General features: G+C 43.4%; 1 protein-coding gene across 2 annotated transcripts in view; it reads right to left on the bottom strand.

The window, feature by feature from the left end:
* Positions 1 to 14395: 14395 nt before the first annotated feature.
* RAD23B (RAD23 homolog B, nucleotide excision repair protein) overlaps positions 14396 to 22654 on the bottom strand; it is a 56273-nt gene continuing 48014 nt past the window's right edge. For both annotated transcript variants that reach the window (XM_073346004.1, XM_073346003.1), the window contains exon 10: positions 14396 to 15722. In XM_073346004.1, the coding sequence (XP_073202105.1) occupies positions 15609 to 15722 (114 nt within the window). In that variant the 3' untranslated portion in view covers positions 14396 to 15608. The remainder of the gene's footprint in view (positions 15723 to 22654) is intronic.

Below are 22654 nucleotides of genomic sequence, written 5' to 3'. Positions count from 1 at the left end.
GAAGGGGGCTGCAGGTCGGCGGAACCCTTTATGAGCATGCAACTCCAGGGGGCAGCAGAGCTGACTCGACCCAACGGATACCACGGAGGTGAAAACTTCCCGGCAGCAGTGTCCGGGATGAGCACACACCTACTTTGGAATGGGCAAGCACTTGAAGTAATTAAATTACTTTGGATTTTTAAATGGAGACTATACAGAGTGCTAGGCAACCATCCTGCACTAGCAGAAAGATAGCCTGGATGAACTAAATATGTCTTTTCCAGTTCAAATATCTATGACTTATGACTGGCTGGAAGGACATACTGTCCTGAAGATGCAGCCAAAAACTATTAACTCCAACCATTCATTAATCCCCAGGAAATGCCCTATACGAAAGTCTATAATAACCTGAAAAGAAAGGATGTTTATTAGCAGATGACGCAATTTTACACTTGGAATATGCACGTCATTTCTTGTGAATTAAGGCCTGCTTTTCAAAAGTAGGCACCTGCAATTACAGGTCGCAATTACTACGACTCCAATCCAGAAAACACGCTCCTGCTTAATGTTCCATAGGTGAGTAACCCCTTTGAAGTCAGTAGACCTACTCACATGCACAAAGTTAAGCACATGCATAAGTGTTGGTAGGATCAAGGCCCTAATTTGAATATGCGGTTATCATAATCACATACACAAAGCCACTAACTGCAGAGACAAATGCCCACTTACATATTTAACTGGCCCATTTGCATGCCTAATTACCCCCATTTGCATGTGCAATCACTAATTCCACATGTAAATTAGCCACATAATGGGCATGCCTAAGTTTTAAAATCAAGCCTATAATGCCTTGTATTTACCTAAGTAGATGCTTTAATGTTCTGTTTGTATTTCTCCGTGCTAAATTGATGCCACAAAATTCAAGTTAAGGTTTCAGAGCTAGAGTCTCCACTGGTATGAAATGACATAGTTCTACGGAAATCAGTGGAGTTATGTCTATTTACACCGGTTGAGGGTTGGGCTGGGCCATTTCAATGACCTTCATTGGCCTGTCGTGAAAGGAAAATGAGTGGCTCCATACATACAGAAGCAATCCACTCTGAGTCTCATTTACACTAAGGCCCCTTTACATCACTCAGAAAACAAAGGTGCCTTAAACATGTACAGTATCAGGACTCTTTACATGCCCACTGTGGTGGAAAGGGATCATAATATAAATGAGAAGCTGGCTCCACTGTATGAAGTGTTTGCACTAAGCAGGAAGCTAAGTGGACCCCGAGCAGTGGAATCTCCAAAGTCTTTTTGCCTTTCCGTGTTTATTTTTCTCATGTTCTGAGGAGAATCTGGAAAAAATCAAGAGCGTCTGGAACTCTTGCAGCATCCAGCATTCCATTGTGAAGAATATTGGAACAGATGTAACACAAAGATTTTATAGTGTGCTAAGAAAAGCTCTGGAAAAGTTATTGTGAGATCTGGAAAAACGAAAAATGTAATTACGTTACCCAGGTCTTTCCATGTTTTATCTTGAAAGGCACTGGATCACTTTAGCAAACACTTAAAAAAATAATTGTAAAATGTAAAGCTTTTAAAATGATTTGGATGGCAAGCTGGGAGCTCTGGAAAAGTAGCTCTCTCAAGTACGGTACATTGCCAAATACAGCATGTCTCATTAATGCCTACCTGGCAGAAAGATAGCTCTGAGCAGGTCAGCTTGTGGGGATCAGTTAATGGTTGAAATACTAACAAACAGTAAGTGGTGGAAATTGATTCAGTTCTGTCAGAGGGTTGGTGATTTATGTTTGTTTTTAAATCATAGCACCCAGCTATTTCCACACCTTGGCATTTTATTTCAGCTAATACTTGCATCTTATCAATTCAGTAAGAAAGAGGCTACCAGGTCCACCTAGTCCAGTACCCGGTCTGTGGCATTTGCCACCACCAGATGCTTCAGAGGAAGGCATAAGAACCACACAGTAGCCAGTTGTGGGATAATCTGCCTGAGCTCTAACAACTCTCTAACTATGCCCTTTCCATAACTATTGTTATAATTACTTAGGTTGTGAGCTCTCAGGGCAGGGACTGGCTTTTTGTCCTGGGTTTGTACAGCGCCTAGCACAATGGGTTGCTGGTCCATGACTAGGGCTCCTAGGTACTATGGCAATACAAATCATAAAAAATAAATAAAATAAGAACAACTCTGGATATCGATATCCCTAGACAGGGATGCGTGAAGGACCGCAGCTATGTCGATTGAAAGCCAATGGGAGTTGGGCCCCTTAACTGTGATTTGTGCCTTTGAAAATCTCCCCCTTATTCTTTTAGGATGAGACTAAGCCATAAAGCTGCAGCCGGAGTTTGAGCTGGTGCCTAGCTCAGCTGCTGCAGGAGGAGTACTGGGAAGGAATTGTAACTGTGACACACCAGGGCACAATCTAGCCCTTATGAATGAATGATTAGTATATCAAGTATTCCCACAGGAGGGGAGGGGGGAATTTCTTGCTAGCACCCTAAAATAATGGTCAGGAACATTGTCCTAATATTAGAGTAAGCTATAGTATTTGGGTCCATTACTATAGCACGGAAAAGTATTTTGAAATGAGCTAATAAGTAAACTGATAGAAATCAACAATTTATTCTTTTACAACAGGGGACCTCAGATATCAGAGGGGTAGCCGGGGTAGTCTGGATCTATAAAAGCAGCAAAGAGTCATGTGGCACCTTATAGACTAACATACGTATTGGAGCATAAGCTTTAGTGGGTGAATCCCCACTTTGTCAGATGCCAGGGGATCTCAGACTTTTTCTTAGGGTACAACTTAACCGAGAAATTGTCTCATGGGCACCTCGTTCATGGACCCTCCCCTCTCAGTCATGAGCATATTACATCCATGGAGTAACTACAGCAATTACGTATGTGGGAAAGCAGTGTCGGGCCTGCAAAGACCTACGTTCAATTTCCGCTCCTGCAACTGGCTTGCTGAGTGACCTTGGGCAAGTCACTTCTTGCCCCCTGCCTGTGTCCCCATCATCTGTTAAATAGAGATAATACACCAGCCTTCTTTGTAAAGTGCTTGGGCCCAGATCCTCAAGAACTACCATTGATTTCAATGGTAAGTACCTTTGAGCATCTGGACCAGGGGTCGGCAACCTTTCAGAAGTGGTGTGCTGAGTCCACATTTATTCACTCTAATTTAAGGTTTCACGTTCCAGTCATACATTTTAATGTTTTTAGAAGGTCTCTTTCTGTAAGTCTATAATATATCACCTAAACTATTGTTGTATGTAAAGTAAATAAGGTTTTTAAAAGGTTTAATAAGCTTATTTAAAATTCAATTAAAATGCAGAGCCCCCAGAGCGGTGGCCAGGACCCGGACAGCGTGAGTGCCCCTGACAATCAGCTCACGAGCCGCCTTTGGCAGACATGCCATCGGTTGCCTACCCCTGCTCTGGACCTTTGAGATCGACTGATGAAAAGAGCTAGGCAAGGTGCTAGAGCTAGGCGCATCGGTAGCTACCTGTTAATGCAATTGAGCATGGACCCCACATTTGTGTGGGTTGTCGGTAATTTTGGGGCTAAAATGAGTGAGGTCCTTTGAACTGAGACACATTGGAGAGGCATGTTTCACTGTTTAATTGCTGTTTATAGTTTCTTTTGCCTTTGTGTTTGGTTCCAACATTTGGATTTTTTTCCCAGGCTGTTCTTAATTAATAGGAGATTGTCAGTTAATGTTTTGTTTCTTTAATAACTCTCTTAGAAGCTTCCAAATGAAATTCCTTTCCATACTGTCATTTTCCATTTAACAAAGATTAATTGCTAAGTGCTTTAATGGTGTTGAAAAGAATGCAATTCAGCATATGCTTAAAGGGGCAGGACACACTCGTTAAATGTTATATAGAACTTTACCAAACAACAATCACACTTCTCATCTGGTTGAAGACAGACTTTGGCTTTCTGCCTGCTAACAACCCTGAAGTATTCATCATATCCATACACTTTCTCACGAGTTATGGGCTTGTGGCCTGCTTTTCAAAGGTGTGGAGCACCTGCATTTCTGAGTGAAGGCAGCGAGAGCTGTGGGAGATCAGCATCTCAAAGTCAAGCCATAAGGAACTAGGGAAAGGATGTGCACGGGGGCAGGTGGTGATCAGGTTCTATGTGTTGAAGGAGGGATGCGGGAAAGATTGCTTTAATCTCTTGACTTAACAGCCTCAACAGGGTCACTGTTACAAGTAGAGCTGGTCAGAATTCCTTATTCCCCCTGAACATTTTGACTTTTCAGCAAAGAAACAAACCAACATGGAAATATTTTGATTCAGAAATGTTGCGGCAGTGCTTCATAGGACTTATAGGTGCCTCATGATCCCAGACTGCTCAATAGGCCGAGCTCCCTGGTTGCACTACATGTCCCATGATGCACCATGGCCACCTCTGGTCCTGAGTGGAGGGAGTGCATCATGGGAGACTCATGGCTACGGAGTATTCTGGGAAATAAAATTTCGCTGCGGGGACCCTGGCCGCAAGAGGAGAGGAGAGCATAAGACACCACAACAGAGTATCTGAATTGAAATGATTTCAGGCAACTTTTCCTGGAAAGCAGACACATTTCATGAACAATTTTAGTCAAAAACCCAAATTGCTGTCAAAAAGTTTTGACAGAAAATGTCCAACCTGCCCTAGTTATAGTCTAGGGTAGCCCTGTTCTGTGACTCCTTCCATCTTTCTAAGACTTCATAGAGGTGCTCAACTGGTTTCCTGCACCAGGCAAACCCAGAGCTACTCTACTGGAATTTGTGTCAGATCTTAAGGGGAAAAATTATCTAAATATATTGATCCAGGCCCAACAGGGAGGAAAAAAACCATTACATAGCTTAGCCAGTCAAAAATAGTAAACAGTTTAGGCCATTTCATTTCACGGGTTTAGAAAATGAACAATTTTTCACTTACCTGATTTTATTTTCACAATCCCGCCCTTCTTTTCTTTCCCCAGCTCCCTTTTCTTTTTTTCCCCGTTTCCTCCTTTCCCCCTTTTTTCCATTTTGTCAGTGAAAAATGCACAGGGAGAAGGAAGAACAAAGAAAAACCAAAAAATTATTTCATTAAGAAAACAGAATTTTTTCACACAAAAATATATATTAGGAAAAGAGGACCTTTCTGTCCAAAACATTTTTCAAAAGGAAAAATGTATATGCTTTCTATCAAATATGCTGCTTATATTAAGGGGAGATCAGGGAAGGCGAGGCTGTGAAAAATGCATGGAGGGAGTGTGGAAACTGTTTCGGTCTTAGGTTAAGAAAAATGGAGATCATTTTAGAACCGATGGTCCCTAGCACTCCAGTTCCCCAACAGTTCTGAATAGGTTTCAGAGTAGCAGCCGTGTTAGTCTGTATCCGCAAAAAGAACAGGAGGACTTGTGGCACCTTAGAGACTAACAATTTTATTTGAGCATGAGCTTTCGTGAGCTACAGCTCACTTCATCGGATGCATAGAATGGAACATATAGTAAGATATATATATTATATTTATAAATTATATATACATATACACACACAGGGAAGGTGGAAGTTGCCATACAAACTGTGAGAGGCTAATTAGTTAAGATGAGCTATTATCAGCAGGAGAAAAAAACTTCTGTAGTGATAATCAAGATGGCCCATTTAGATAGTTGACAAGAAGGTGTGAGGATACCTAACTTAGGGAAATAGATTCAATATGTGTAATGACCCAGCCACTCCCAGTCTCTGTTCAAACCCAAGTTAATTGGATCTAGTTTGCATATTAATTCAAACTCAGCAGTTTCTCGTTGGAGTCTGTTTTTGAAGCTTTTCTGTTGCAAAATTGCCACCCTTAAATCTTTTACTGAGAGGCCAGAGAGATTGAAGTGTTCTCCGACTGGTTTATGAATGTTATAATTCTTGACATCTGATTTGTGTCCATTTATTCATTTACGTAGAGACTGTCCAGTTTGACCAATGTACATGGCAGAGGGGCATTGCTGGCACATGATGGCATATATCACATTGGTGGATGTGCAGGTGAATGAGCCTCTGATAGTGTGGCTGATGTGATTAGGCCCTATGATGGTGTCCCCTGAATAGATATGTGGACACAGTTGGCATCGGGCTTTGTGGCAAGGATAGGTTCCTGGGTCAGTGGTTCTGTTGTGTGGTATGTGTGGTTGCTGGAGAGTATTTGCTTCAGGCTGGGGGCGCTGTCTGTAGGCAAAGACTGGCCTGTCTCCCAAGATTTGTGAGAGTGAGGGACCATTTATCAGGATAGGTTGTAAATCTTTGATGATGCGTTGGGGAGGTTTTAGTTGGGGGCTGAAGGTGACGGCTAGTGGCGTTCTGTTATTTTCTTTGTTAGGTCTGTCCTGTAGTAGGTGACTTCTGGGAACTCTTCTGGCTCTATCAATCTGTTTCTTCACTTCCGCAGGTGGGTATTGTAGCTGTAAGAATGCTTGACAGAGATCCTGTAGGAGTTTGTCTCTGTCTGAGGGGTTGGAGCAAATGCTGGTTGTAGGCTTGGCTGTAGGCGCTGGATCGTGTGTAGTATCACATTCACACTTCAGTAGGTTATCCAAGTTCTTCCAGACCCTTACAGTAGAACAGCTTGCTGTGCTGTGGAAGAATTGCCAGACCATTTGGGGCCTGATTCTGCTACCTTTCCTCACAATGGTACATTATCCTACAATCAGGACTCAATCCAATTTGAACACACATCAGCTGGAGGGAGGGGTCTTTCTATATTGAATGGGAGTTGAATACAGTTTCATTATTTTCTGCAGGCCTTCTGAAGAGCAAGACGATTCTTAGCACAGGGCTTTAGTGCATACTAGTCAGTCTTGTTCCCTGGCAAAATCAAGATATATGAAAAGTTAGGATGACCCTCTACATAAATTACACACAACACACTATGTCAATAGAGCCATAAGGTTACAAAGTCAAGCACTCAACAGTTAGGAAACACCAGTTTTAATGTCTGTGCAACATTAATTCAGCCCGCCCCGGGCATAGACATTATAGTGCACTGTTTAATTACAGAATCATGTTTTTCCACTGCAAACTGAAACCAAGATTCCATCATGTGGAGTCACATTGGCCCCTATGCGGCTCATCAGCAAGCTTTCACAGAATCACAGAGTTGGAAGGGACCTCAGAAGATCATCTAGTCCAACCCCCTGCTCAAAGCAGGACCAATCTCCATTTTTAGCCCCAGATCAACTAAACGGCCCCCTCAAGGATTGAACTGACAACCCTGGGTTTAGCAGGCCAATGCACAAACCACTGAGCTATCCCACCCCACAGCCTTTAGCTTTCCCAGACAGACTCTGCCATTTGAGGGAAGGGAGTAAACTGATGGCAGCAGTAGGTTGTCTCCTCTGTGGGGGCCAGCCTCTGGAGGAGAATGAGACACTCACTTTGCAAGTGGGGGTCACAGACATTTGCTGACAGCTGAGGAACGGTGTGACGAAGGCAGCCTTGGTTCAGTCCAGGTTCTGAAGTGGAGTGTACACTTGTGACCACAGAGCTTTCCGTCCCGGTTGCCTCCCCCAAAACCTGACCCCCTCTGCCCTACCCACTCCAGCCTGCCCTTGTGCCAGTCCGGTCTCTTCTCCCTAGCTCCATACTACCATCTCCCAACCTCCAGCTCGCCATCGCAGTCCCAGTCTCCATCCCAGATTCCTTGGTCAAGTCCCAGTCTCTCCTTGCTCCCTGGACTGCACGTGCAATCTCAGGTCCCCCCCCCGACCCTCCTCCCCAACTCCTCACTCAACATCCCCATGGCTTCCAGCTCTAGTCTTCTCCCCCAAAACTCCTTGCCCAATCAACCCCTTTGCCTGTCCAGCTCTTTTCTCCTCTGCATTTCAATCAGGTTGTTTTCTCCTCCTCTCCTGTGCTAAGAACCAGGAGGAGCACTGAGAACATCGGAGAGAGAGAGTCTTCCTGCCCTCAGTTCCTGTGCTGAGCCCCACAGCAGTGGCTGGCTGTGGGGAGCAGTACCCGTCGGGGAAATCCCGTTCAGCCCCTGGATGGAGCATGCCTTGTCGGGGGTGGGGCTTGTCGGCACTAGGAACCGTGAGGGGAGGGGCGTGGTCAGAGCAGACGGACCCTTCAGTGAATGTAGCTCCCCAGCTCTCTAGGGCCATGTGTAGAGATTTTCACAGGCCAGACTTGGGCAGTTTTTCAGGGGAACAGCAAAAGTCATATCCCAGCCACCACATTTGTCAAGCCCTCGCTCAAAACCGTGGATGTGCTAGAGCCTCTCAACAAAACGGTTATTTAAAAAAACTAACTTGGAAAAATGGTTTTCCCCTAATCTCATTCGGAAATGGCCAAACTGGTTTAGCAGAAAATTTCCTCAAAAATTCAGCCAAAGGCCAATGGTTTAAATTTGCAAAGTTATAAACAACTGAAAACAAGAATCTCATAAAGGGAAACAATGATATACGTGATGCTACCAGCTCTGCCTTTAACATCATAGTGACAAATATATTCCAATAATCAAGTCATGCGAACATCACTTATCACCACTTCTCATGTGAATGGAAGTTAATTAGAATTGTAGTAATCTTTAGCCTGTTCAGATCTGTTAAATAACATTCTTATTTCCTTTGCTCAAGCTGGAAATAAAATATTCTCTCTTTCACCCAGATGTGAAATGCTGCATTCCCAGTTCCAGGCTGTCCCCCAGGAAATTCCATGTGGGGTTTTATTTGTACTTAGATTTACACACTCCTATTTGGAATAACATTACAGCCTACACAATTACATACTAAAAATCGCATTCAGACTATTGGCTCAATACAGCCAACTGCAAACATATGCAACTTTTAATAGACAAGGAAGCGAGTCCAACTCAGATACTTTTAAAATGCATTAACACCCACACCCCACATATGTTGAGGTAATTGCCCTGTGATAAATAAATATGTTGTAGGATTCTGCAATTTATCATCCACCTCTGACCGCCTCACCTGCACTCTTCCTCCTAATCCATTCACCCTAGGACACTGTGAAACATTCCAAACTCTGAGCAACTTCAAGCTGCAACTTTAAAAAAAAAAAAAAAAAATCATCCCGACACAAATTAACATGCATCTTTAATTTCCTTCATTTTAAATTGAAATACACAGAGGATGGAAGTAATCCCGCCCCTCCTCCCAACTTGGTGATGCACCTAGTCTTACTGTATTTGATCCTGCTCACAAGACTTTGCTCATCCTGCACTCCTTCTTTCCAAAGATCCTGTTTTCTCCTAGGCAGCATCAATGCTCATTCGACACTCTGCAAGGCAGGCAAGCAGCCTTCTCTGAGGCTAGAGCGGTGCACCGTGCAGAAGCTCCCAAACTCAGCCTCGTTTTGTGTATCCCCCTTCGATCGTGAAACTGCTTTTCCCAAACAAGGTTAGAAAATATGGGGTCACATCCACTCATCTAGTAAATCTCCCATCCCCCTTGTTTGCATCCTTAGCTCCCTCCCAACCAGCCCTCCCCTCCCATAAGTGGTGTAGGGAGGTGGCTCTTGAGAGATTTTTGATGGCAGCAGGAGAGACTTTTGCACGGACCTGACTTGAACCTCTAAGCAAGCTTGCAGGCAACAGCTCAGAAGCAAGCTGCCTTGCTGACTGCACCCTGGAATGTTCACCCAACCCCGCCCAACGTCAGGGCCAGCATGTCATACACCCAAGAGATTGCTTTATTCTTCCATGGAGGGAGTCACATCCTCCTCCTCAGCTCTCGCAGTTTGTAAACAGAGTAACTTGCACTCTCCTAGGCTATAGGACGCAATGCAGTAACAAAGTCACGGCATCGGCCCACTGCAAAGGAAAAGTATTTTGGGAATGCCAATCAGCTAATTTGATTCTGAACAGCAATCTAGGCCTTATATCCTATGGAACGGAAACAGGTGCACAGAATAGCCAGTCTTCTCTCTGTATATTGCAATCCCTTCATATTTAGGTTCACATTTCCTCCAATGTGTGAGAACTGTCACATTACCTGGGCCACTGGAAACATGTGGCATGGGGGGAAAAAAACTTGCATACTGCAGATTTCTATGCCCTCACTTGGCACTGAGTCATATCATACAGGGATTGCAAAAATTAGTTTATTTAGCACTGCATTTCATGCATTTTGATAACTTCCTATCTCAACCCCGCTGCTCTTCTGAGATTAAGTACTTCCAGCAATTTCCTTGGCACTGTTCTGTAGGTCACAATTATTTAGAATTCAAGACAAGTGCCAACAGGTCTTGAATTAAAGATATGCCAGTTTCCCATAATCCTGACAGAATGAATTGTCAAAATGAACTCCACATTACCAGCCCCTTGATAGTACCCATGACCCTCTGAATTGTCAAGGGGGGAATTGAATGACCTTAAATTAGCCGTAGGTACAAATAAAACAAGCAATAGTATGACCACGAAATGTGCTGTTTAGCCAGGTTCTCCCTCTCCAATCAGCTCAAATAGGAAAGGGGGGGGGGGGGGGAATTGTAAAGAAGCCGAAAAAGCAGCTAAAAAGATGTGTGTGGATGGAAGTGCGGCAAGTAAAAAAATTTCTGACCACTACATTCACATGGTGAAAGAGTTTTACCTGTCAGCTTCCTTTTCTCCAAGCAGGGTCACACCGGCAGACAAGCAGCCCAGGTGAAATTATATTGAGACGACCTCAGAAGAGTGTCTGTGTATAACATATGGCTTTTATCCTTCTGTGACCCCTTTATTGTTCTCTCCCTGCCACCTCTCCTCCTGTCTCCCTCCTCACGCAGATACCACCATTTCACCCACACTCCCATTCGTTAGTGGACTCCATTTGCCCCTGCACTCAAGCTTGCCAAACTGACCTGTGCCCTGGCTGACTTGGCAACTTCTCAGGCCCCCTGAGCTCCCCAAACCTCTAACTCCTCAGAGACCCTTCCCTTCACATCATTAATGCCCCAGACCCCTCTTTCTACTTAATCTTTACCGCTCAGAACCAACCCCCTCAGCTCAGAAACCTCTGCCATCCAACAGACTCTGAGTATCGCTCCCATCCAACTTCCTCAACCCTCCAGCCTGAGTACTCTTCTTACCAAACACACCCGCCACCCCCCTTATCCTTCGTTTTCAAATAACAGTAGAAAATTCAAGACAATTAGAATAATTCAGCTTTTGCAACATTCCTACTGGGTCTAGAAAAGCAGGAGCAGTGAGCACATGCTCTGAAATAGCTCCCCAGAACACTGTTCTCAGGGCTTCATCCCTCTGCTGCCTGCAGTTAATCGGCTCAAGCCCTCTAATGACAGCCCAGCGTAGCAGCAACTCTAGGGGCTACCAGCCACCCTGGCAGCAGGCGGTACTGCATACTGCAATACATAGAAACACTACAGCAGGGAGGTGCGGAGGGGGGGAGAGAGAGGTGAGGAGGGGGGAGAGAGAGACGACCAAACAAAAAGTTTTCAGGGGATTTCCATTCAAAGTTTTTCATTGAAAAAAAATCAGAACTTGAGAAGTGATGACTAGCTCTAAAAATTCTCTCATGTATGAACTACAGATTAATTCACCTGTTTTCTTAGCCAAGGCTGCGGTCTTTAAAACCCAAATGAATGAACAAACAGCAATGAATCCATCACCGAGACCACAACAAACCACTGAAAGACTTACTTGGTACAGGACTATCCCTCACGTATCATGTCTGAGTCCTTGTCATCTCAGCCAAGAGGAATTCCAAAGATGCTCCCCCACGAGGGCACTGAGGATTTGCTCACACATTATTACCTTTAAGTTAGAGGCTTAAAGCTTTTTATGATCTACTTCTAAGCATTGCTGCATGGGCGGAGGTGCAGAAAACACCAGGCCCTGAACACCAACAGTTGCTGCTGGATTTCCTAGTACCAATAATGTTTGATTGTTATTCTGCAGATGGCGGGGGGCTGAGGGGGAGGTGAACAGCAGTAACATGACTTTAGATGGTCCTATTTATTGACAACTAAAACCACTCAAGATTGAGTGATCTGCATGGAGAAGATTGATCCTAACGAAATTTGTGGACAATAGACTTCCCGGATACCAGTTTCTTTTCTAAAGTGCATTTTGAGTTAAAAGCAGCATTAAATTGCTTATTATTCATGTTTTAATCTCTTGCCCAACCAATGTTCATTTCTTATTTCAGGAGGGGGAAGCTATTCAGAGCAACCCTGATATTTTATCTATAGTACAAGCTCAAGGTTCTTGTCACAGTGAACATCCCGATTCCTGACTGAGCTAGTACTAAGAAAAGACTCATGCATGTAACACACTAATTAGACAAATTAGAAACTAGCTAACAGCACTAGACTAACAGCGATTACAAAGGTGGCACCTCACTACCCATTTAAACTTTTCTTTCACTGGCCACTTCCATGCATCTTGCAAAATGGGCATCAAGAGGGCGAAGTGGAATAGGATCCATTTTGTTTGCACTCAGCATTCCAGCATCTCTGCAAACCACATTTAGTAACCACTCTCTCCCTTGGCAAGTCCTCTTGTTTGTCTGCTATTTACGGTCTTCAAGCATGAGCAACAGAGCCTGACCACGGTTGTAACAGCTTAGTTCAGTAACCATTTTGTACAATGTCCCCTCAAGGATTATGACTAGGGCTAATGAAAAAAAAAAAGTTTGGATAGTTCAGTAAATTCAAAGGCATTGTCCGTTATTTTATTTCATAACAATCCAACTTTTCATTTTCCAAATGGACAATTTCATTTCAAAACTCTTAGTCACACCCTCCGACTAAGCTTCAGAAGTGACACTGGCCACACATTTGCCTACCTAACCTCCCAAAAGGGGGAGGGGGAGTACCTCATGGACCAGGAGGTCTCTGCCTCTCCACACAGAGCTAACTTCGGGGAGCTGCAGAGAGGGGCCGCTGAGGGTGTGACACTCAAGCTATTGGGGGGAGGGCAGGACCACAAACCTTTACATAGTGCCCCCTTACTCTCAGCAGGCACCAGTCATCTCTCGGAAGCCCCTAGCTGCTGCTGTTGCCCCTCCCCCGGGCCTGGTGGACAGAGAATGGGGAGGGCACCACCCAAACCGCAGTTTAGCCACCCCTGCTCTAAACTCTTCAGCTACAGTTAGGTCCAGGAGAGGATTTGTGATTGGGACAAGAATAACCACCCCTGCTCTTTGAAAGGGGAAGCATAGAGGACTAGGGACATAAATAGCAGAGCTGAGACTTTAAGTGAACCTTTTTCATCCAAGAAGCCCAGCACACCTAGCAACGTGCGAAAGCAGAACAGCCGATCTCCACATAAACAGTTCCTGGCCCTGGGACCTTTACTTGAAGGAAGACTGGAGATAATAAGAGGGTGACTTGTTTAGGTCATATTCCTACCTACTTAAAAACTTGACTTCTACGAGATGTGCCTTTCCAGCTGCCGCTAAGGAGTGGCTGGGATTTGTCTCAGCCTGCATCCAGGATAAAAGTTTTACTCATTTTCCCAGCACTAGTTCAGGTGCATAGTATTACCAGTCTACAGTCACTGTATCTAGTAGTGACGCTTATGCTGAATATAACAATGTTCTACAGGTAAAAGGGGCTAATCTTGACCAACTTTTTGTGAAACCATGCTTACGGGACTGATGCTCATGCTTAAATTATCTGAAGTGTATTGAAGTTCTTTTGTTTTTTGAAGTCCTGAAGTTAAATTTTGTAAAACTGCAAAGGTTAAAAGATCAGTGTGGAACTATTTACTGGTCTCTAGAGCTGGCTATGATACCATGCCATATTGTTGCAGTGTTAGCACTCAAGGGTATTATGTAACCATGAAAGACGCTAAGGAGTTGCAATGAAAGTTTAATGAATAAGAGAAACATCAGAAAACTAAAACACAATTGAAGGCTACAGAGGAGCAGAGAACTCTGTTTAGTTAAGCCACAGGGCACAGTGAAGCTCATTATTCTAGGCACTGAAAGTTTTTGTACAGTGTAGCTAGTCAATGCAAAGATGAAATCCCAGCCTGGGAGCTATGTATTTGTTTTACTCTCCCCCACCTCATCCCCTTTTTCAAGGTATATGACTCATTGTAGACAGTGAACAATAAGATCAGTCGGCATACTGACTACATATTCCATGTATAAAATCCCTCATCCGGTCAGAATTGTGCCATTAAAGACAGATGAATAAGGATGAAGAGATCAAAAGTTAAACACATAGTTTAGAGAGTTATTGCTTTATAGCTAAAAAGTTATGACTTCTCTTCAGCCCATGTTCAGGAAATGTTGTACGAGAGATTTTTGAAGGAAGTAAAATTAATTTTCCTCCTCAGCACTGCACCAGAGTTAAAGTTGTCTCTGCCAAGCCAAAATGTATTTAACAGGGAGGTTCACTGAATTAGCCACTCAGCACTCAAAATAACTGACAACGGGGCACCAAGAAATAAGACTCAGAACTCTACAATTAGAGCTTACTTTTAATAGAAGGAAAAGTAGATGTGCATAATCTTTTGGGATGCAACAACTTGATTGTTCGCCTAATTCTCAGGTTCTGAATTCCCCCACACAGCAATTTATAGACACAATGTCCTTCCTGAAAAGAAGTTCCTGGAACATTACAATCCTTTCAAGAGCAATACAATGCCAATAGCCTTAAAGTGGTCCTACATTCTCACAGAAGATGAAAAAAATAAAGCAAAGGTATTACAAACATTAGATACCTGGTTTTGAAATACTTCCAGCTGCATTGGTGAAACAACTTTAATAAAACAGGAAGTACGGTGGAATCTGACTTAATAAATAATATTTCCCTATGATGGAGAGAAGTGAAGTTTAAATTTTTTTTTTGCTGACCAAAGAAAGTGCTCAATTCACAAAAAGGGATACATCAAAACCAAACATGCAACGGTTGTTTTTAAAACCTTTACTGCAACATAACATTGAAGTAAACAGTAATTAGATAGCTATCCTTTTTCCCCCAAAAAGAAAAGACGTAAACAGGAAAATAAGTTTGCCTGTAGTATACAACTTCCCAGATCATGTTAGAAGGGAGTTTAATTCAATGATCAACAAATTTTAACATAACAGTAATGAGTTTTCATTTGAAGGCATTCTTCTTTTAAATCCAGCATTTAACATGAAATCATGGGCTTCTTGCACTAAATTTAATACATCTGAAGCAGCAAAATAACCACCTATATTTTGGCATGTAGGTTTACAGTTGCTCAATTGTTTTAGATTTCACAAAGCCATTATCCAGTGTTGCCATGAAATACAGATTGTAGATTCTAGGTAGCAAAAGCTATTTTCCAATACCAATGTTAAGTAAAAAGAAACATGAAGCAGGGCATTACACTAAGTTTCTGGAACTAGTACAGTAAAAGTGAAACCCTAGAAAAAAAGGTAACCTACAGTGTACAGAAGGAACTAAATACCTGCAGAAGCTGATTTTTGGTTGTATAGTATTTTACACTGTGTGATTTGCTGCATCTGCCACTTTAAAGCAGACATGCTTTATTTATTCTTACTTCGTTTCCTATGTTTTCTTCTCCCTCCCCCCATGCCATACACCAAGTATTGTGGATATGAGCCCAAATACCCCCAAACAATCCAGTGAACAAAGTTAGTGTAATGCACTGGTGTGAAGCGTGAGATAAAAAAAGTCTCTCCCTTTCAATCTTCATCGAAGTTCTGTTGTAGAAGAAAATTGGCAGCCAAGTTTTCATTCTTCTCGCAAGCAAAATATGCTTGTATCACAAGTCCTTCAGGAAATCCTAATGCCTTTAACTAAAGAAGAGACATGTATTTAGAAACCACTACATTTAAGTATATTAAAGCTCCTGGAATGTTTACTACATTAGGATTTCACCATTTAAGCCATTTGTTCAAATAAACATTGTGACCACAGTTAGGCTTCTCTTCCTATCCCTTATTTACTAGAGATTTTTTATTTGGTTTCTTGTGGTAAGATCAAATTAAGTTCTCATTTAAAATGTGGCTATGTCAGTCTGACTGAGTATATTAAGACACATCTCTGCTTTCACTGCTGTAATAAGTTATAAAACAGGCACCAGGAAATAGCATCTGAATGTTGCACTGCTGTAGCTAAAATTCATTCAACACAAAGCACATTTTAAATATGAATAGTATGATAGTTCGGTGCCTTTAGTAACAAGTATAGATTGTAGCAAACAGGGTCTAGTGTGCAATGACACTGGGGAACCTGACTATAGCAAAAAGAGTGTTTGATTTTAACTGAGCGAGCAGGCAAGTGCAATTGCTGCTGTGAAGACCATTAACCTCTGACCATTTGATTAGGTTTGGGTGGATAAAAGTGAGTGCTGGATTTATCCACTTTACACTTCTGCTTGTGTCTTCATTTTAGCTAACTACATGTCAGTCAGGTTAAGGAATTTGTATTTTCTGTCACAAGATTTTCTTAAAAGCCTCAGAGCAACCTGCACATATTCTAAATTAATACAAAACCAACGCTTAGTCTGAGACACTGGGTGCTCTTAACTAGGAGAGGATATCAATCCCTAATTAACTCTAGAGACTTATCATGGTGCACCTCTAGGGAGCGTGCAGGGGTGACACCACATAAGGCATTGGAGCTCTGCAGTGTGCTGAGCATCTGCTAGGAAAAGATGTTACACTCTATGAGGTTTTGAAGCTGTTTTAGAGTTAATCCTTTACTGCATAAAAATGAATTTAGAAGAGAAAACAGCAGGTTGAGGCGACCCTAGATAGAGACAGGAGTCTTATTGTGCAGGCTGCATGAGGAAAATGAGCTATTTTCGTGCATACCAATTTTCCTTCACCAACCCTGCCTGACCTACCCCACCTTTCTTATGGTTATTCCAAAAGCTGCTGCAGAATCAGGGAGCTCCATTGGAAGAATTCAAAATTTCAATGAAATATACAAACATTTCCACAATTTTAGGGGGAATTATTAGGGCTGTCAATCGCAGTTAACTCACATGATTGATTAAAAAAATTAATTACGATTAATCACAATGTTAAACAGAATACCAATTGAAATTTATTAAATATTTTAGGATGTTTTTCTTCATTTTTAAATATATCGATTTCAATTACAACACAGAATACCAAGTGTACAATGCTCACTTTATATTATTTTTTATTAAAAATATTTGCTCTGTAAAAATGATAAACAAAAGATAGTATTTTTCAATTCACCTCATATAAGTACAGTAGTGCAATCTCTATCATTTAAGGGCAACTTACAAATGTAGGGTATTTTTGTTAAACAAAACAATGAAACAATGCACTTAAACAAAACAATGGAAAACTTTAGAGTCTACAAGTCCACTCAATCGTACTTCTCGTTCAGCCAATCGCTCAGAGAAAGTTTGTTTACATTTGCAGAAGATAACGCTGCCCACTTCTTAATTACATCACCTGAAAGTGAGAACAGGCGTTTGCATGCCACTTTTGTAGCTGGCATTGCAAGGTATTTACGTGCCAGATATGCTAAATATTCGTATGCTCCTTTGTGCTTCTGCCACCATTCCAGAGGACATGCTGCCATGCTGATGACGCTCATTAAAAAAATGTTAATTACATTTGTGACTGAACTCCTTAGGTGAGAATTGTAGGTCTCCTGCTCGGTTTTACCCACATTCTGACATATATTTCATGTTATTGCAGTCTCAAATGACGACTCAACACATTGTTTTAAGAACACTTTCACTGCAAATTTGACAAAATGCAAAGAAGATAGCAATATGAAATTTCTAAAAAGAGCTACAACGCTCAACTCAAAATTTAAGAATCTGAAGTGTCTTCCCAAATCTGAGAGGGATGAGGCATGGAGCATGCTTTCAGAAGTCTTAAAAAAGCAACACTGATGTAGAAACAACAGAAGCCAAACCGTCAAAAAAGAAAATTAGCTTTCTGCTAGTGGCATCTGACTCAGATGATGAAAATGGAATGCGCCGGTCTGCACTGCTTTGGATCGTTATCGAGCAGATATTCCTCTGGAATAGTGGTTGAAGCATCAAGAGACATATGAATCTTTAGCACACCTGGCATGTAAATATTTTGCGACATTTGCTACAACAGTGCCATGCAAACGCCTGTTCTCACTATCAAGTGACATTGTAAACCTGTAAACAAGAAGTGGGCAGCATTATCTTCTGCAAATGTAAACAAACTTGTTTGTCTGAGTGATTGGCTGAACAAGGACTTGTAGGCTCTAAAGTTTTACGTTGTTTTATATTTGAATGTGGGTTTTTATTGTACATAATTCTACATTTGTAAAAAGAAAAGAAATGGCCCACCTGATGATCACTTTAGATAAGCTATTACCAGCAGGACAGTGGGGTGGGAGGAGGTATTGGTTCATATTCTCTGTGTATATATAAAGTCTGCTGCAGTTTCCACGATATGCATCTGATGAAGTGAGCTGTAGCTCACGAAAGCTTATGCTCTAATAAATTGGTTAGTCTCTAAGGTGCCACAAGTACTCCTTTTCTTTTTGCGAATACAGACTAACACGGCTGTTACTCTGAAACCTACATTTGTAAGTTCAACTTTCATGATAAAGAGATTGCACTACAGTATTTGTAGTAGGTGAACTGAAAAATACTATTTCTTTTGTTTTTACAGTGTAAATATTTGTAATAAAAAATAAATATAAAGTGAACACCTGTACACTTTGCATTCGGTGTTGTAATTGAAATCAATACACCTGAAAATGTAGAAAACATCCAAAAATATTTAAATAAATGGTATTCTATTAATTTTTTTAATCGTCTGACAGCCCTAGGAATTATTCCTTTACAACTATTTATAGAAAAAAACCTGGGTTTTAAAAGAACTGCATGGAAGCATTACACATACAAATCCAGATTTAGATACTTAACTACTTCCTTAGTGTTGGTATGTAGAGGTAAAAATCATCATGCATTTTACTGGATTGGAGCATTCAAGTGTAACTACTTCAAAATTCCACAGCTACGCTTCTAGTTAGCAAAATAATGCAGCCTCAGTCTATTCTACAAATTGTCGTCCCAACTGTTCAAGTTTCATTTGGTTCCAAATTACTGCATGTGTATGTGTGTCACCTTTATTGAGCAGCAAATGGAATTTAATGCATTCACTGCATTAGGTTTCCAGGGCTTGCAGATCTGCAAGTTTATATAGATGTTTACTAGTATTTTTAGCAACCTACAGAGCAAAAACTCAAACAGTGACTTTCATCTACTTCCTATGAAAGTTCAGAGCCAGTCTGAATAGTTTAGGAATCAATTTTAAAGGTACAAAAGCACTCCCTCTGCACATTACTAAAACCACTATTACACTTCTGGCATTGGTATCTGAAGCTTTCGCAAAAAAGAACAGCTACTCACCTTCTTGTAACTGTTGTTCTTTGAGATGTGTTGCTCATCTCCATTCCAATTAGGTGGGTGCGTGCCGCAAACACAGCTGTCAAAGTTTTTTCCCCTAGCAGCACCCGTCGGGTTGGCTGTGGAGCCCCCTGGAGAGGCGCCTCCATAGCGCTCCACATATAACCTGCCAACCTGGCGCCTCCTCAGTTCCTTCTTGATGGCTACTCTGACAGAGAGGAAGGCAGGTGGGTTTGGAATGGAGATAAGCAACACATCTCGTAGAACAACAGTTACAAGAAGGTGAGTAACCATTCTTTCTTCAAGTGATTGCTCATATCAATTCTAATTAGGTTACTCCCAAGCCTGACCTAGGTGGTGGGGTAGGAGTCATGGAATTGCTGATTGGAACACTGCTCTGCCGAATGCTGCTTCATCTCTAGCATGCTGGACGATGGCGTAATGAGAGGTGAACATATGCACCGAGGACCAAGTCGCTGCCCGGCAGATTTCTTGGATTGGGACTTGGGCCAGGAAAGCCACTGATGAGGCCTGTGCCCTTGTAGAGTGTGCTGTAACTGCTGGAGCTAGGATTTTGGCTAACTCGTACATGCTGATGCCACCGCTATGAAAGCTGGTTCGACTTTCTGAATGGTTTAGTGGAAGACCGTGTAAGGTGGGTCAGAGGTGAGGGCCTTCAACTCAGACACCCTTCATACTGAGGTAATGGCGACCAGAAAAGCTACCTTGTACGACAGATAGAGGAAGGAGCAAGTCGCCACCAGTTCAAACAGGGGCCCCATTAGATTGGAGAGGACCAAGTTCAGGTCCCACCCAAGAACTGGCTGTCTAATCTGGGGATGGAGGTGTTCCCTGTTTGTTGATGTAAAACACGGTAGCGATGTTGGTCTGTCCTCATTGCCATGCACTGGCCTTGCAGCCAGGCCCAAAAAGTTCGGCATGCTAGGCGTACCACCCTGAGCTCCTTGATGTTGATATGAAGGGAGAGCTCGTCCAGAGACCATAGGCCCTGCGTTTGTAGATCTCCCAAATGCGCACCCCAACCCAGAGTCAATGCATCCGTTACCAGGGACAAGGAGGGCTGTGGAAGGGGACTCCTTTGCACACCGTCTGAGGGTCAAGCCACCACTGGAAGGACTTGAGTATGTGCTCTGGTACCATCACTACTAATTCCAGGTTCTCGTGTCCCAGGCGATAGGCTGACGCAAGCCATGCTTGCAGAAGTCTGAGCCTCAGCCTGGCATGCCGGACCACGAACATGTGGCCAAGGAGATGTAGTCAACCCCTAACAGTAGTGGTCGGGAATTGCCTGAGGCCTGGAATGATGTTTTACATGGCTTGGAATTATGTCTCCTGCAGAAATGCTCTTGCCTGCACTGAGTCCACCACTGCCCCGATGAACTCTATTCTCTGGGTCAGAGACAAGGTTGACTTGTTCACATTAAGGAGGAGGCCCAGTCTCTCGAGAGTGGATCTGATGAACCGGACCCGAGATTCCACCTGCTCTCTGGTGCGCCCCCTGAGCAGCCAGCCGTTGAGGTAGGGGTATACCAGCACCTGTCTCTTGTGAAGAAAGGCTGCTACGATGGACATGCACTTGGAGAAAACTCAGGGGGCTGTCCAGAGACCGAATGGAAGGACCTTGAACTGAAAGTGTTTGTGGTCGACCACAAACTTTAGAAATCGCCTGTGCGTGAAGCAAATGGTTATGTGAAAGTACACGTCTTTCATGTTGAGGGTGGCGTATCAGTCTCCCGGATCCAGGGAAGGGGTAATCATGCTCAGGGAGACCATACTGAACTTTAACTTCACCGTGAATTCGTTGAGTCCTCACAGGTCTAGAATGGATCACACCCCCCCACCCTTGCCTTGGGGATTAGGACTCTGAGAAGTGTTAGGACTCAGAGTGGTGTCTTGTCCCTGGTGGCGCCGAGGGGCGGAGCATTGCAGGCTTTCTGCGGGATGCTATCACACGCTGTGGCATTGGGGGCTTGGTGCGAAGGGCCGGGGACTGCGGTGCCATCATGTCTATGAGGTCTCTCGTGGACTCAAATGTGTCTGGGGTGGAAGGCAGTTGTACCTTCTCCACTACCTGACATAGGGAGTACAATTGCACCGGACTCAACGACGCCCCTTGCGGGACTGAAGTCTACAGTGCTGGCTCCGAAGTTTTCGGCACTGGGGGCTCCTCCCTGGGAAACGCCCCACTGGCCGGTTCCAAGGGGTTCAGTCCCGAAGTCAGGGAACCACTCCTCCCTTGATTCCGGTGCAGCTTCTGACCCAGAGAATGGGACCAGTGCCAAGTCGTCTCCGATGGTTTCCGCACCGGAGAGCAGCGACGCTGCAGGTCTCTTCCAGAGCCCTTCCGCAGAGTCATCTCCGCTGCTGCCGGGATGCTACGCACCGATGCACTCAGTGCCGGGTCCTGCCGCGCCGATGCTGGTTGCGGTCTAAGAGCTGCCTCCATGAGGAGCTGCGTCAGTCTGAAGTCCCGCTCCTTCTTCGTTCTCAGGTGAAACCCTTTGCAAATCCTGCGCGTATCCACCTGATGTGTTTTTCCCAGACACGTCGAGCAAGCGTCATGGGGGTTGCCCGTTGGCATACGCTTGTTGCAGGACTTGCAGGGTTTGAATCCTGGGACTTAGGCATGCCCTGAGTCCCCAAGGAGAGTGCAGTCGGGTTGAAGGAGAACCCCCACTCCCGACAGCGAACTATTAACACTACACTAATAAATGAACAAACTAAGGAAAACAAACACTAAGTAAACAGAACTAGGGAAACGTAGAGAGCTTGCTGAGCAAGACGCCACAGTTCCAAAGACCGTCACTGGCAGTAAGAAGGAACAGAGGCGGCGCCGGGTCGGCAGGGTCTGTATAGAGCGCTATGGAGGCGCCGCTCCACAGCCGACCTGACGGGTACTGCTAGGGGAAAAAACTTTCAGATGACTGTGCACGTGGCATGCGCACACCTAATTGGAATAGATATGAGCAATCACTCGAAGAAGAACTTTTGTTTTACCCTCTTCCTAAATAGAGCTCTATACTCACTCAGTTATGTATGTACACAGTGGACCTTTGGCCACTTCAAATCGCAGTGCTGTGATTGCAATTGCATGGCCTTTTACGAGCTTCTCTTCTAAAAAGGCAAGTTCCAGAAGAGGTTGGGAAGCAATGGCCTATCAGCAAAGACATGATTTCCAGCAGGCCAAGACTATAACAGACTGCAAATCGGACACTGGAAAATTAAGATGATTCATAGCAGTAAGGTATCAACTTCACATACAGCTTTAGTGCATGTTTTAACCTGCACAATGTCTAATCTTGGGAGAAAAAAAGATAGCAAGAGCAT

This window comes from Lepidochelys kempii, chromosome 5 (assembly GCF_965140265.1).
Source record: "Lepidochelys kempii isolate rLepKem1 chromosome 5, rLepKem1.hap2, whole genome shotgun sequence".
In the NCBI taxonomy this organism is placed as follows: Eukaryota; Metazoa; Chordata; order Testudines; family Cheloniidae; genus Lepidochelys; species Lepidochelys kempii.
Note: the sequence above shows the minus strand (reverse complement) of the source record. Positions and strands in the feature narration are given on the sequence as shown.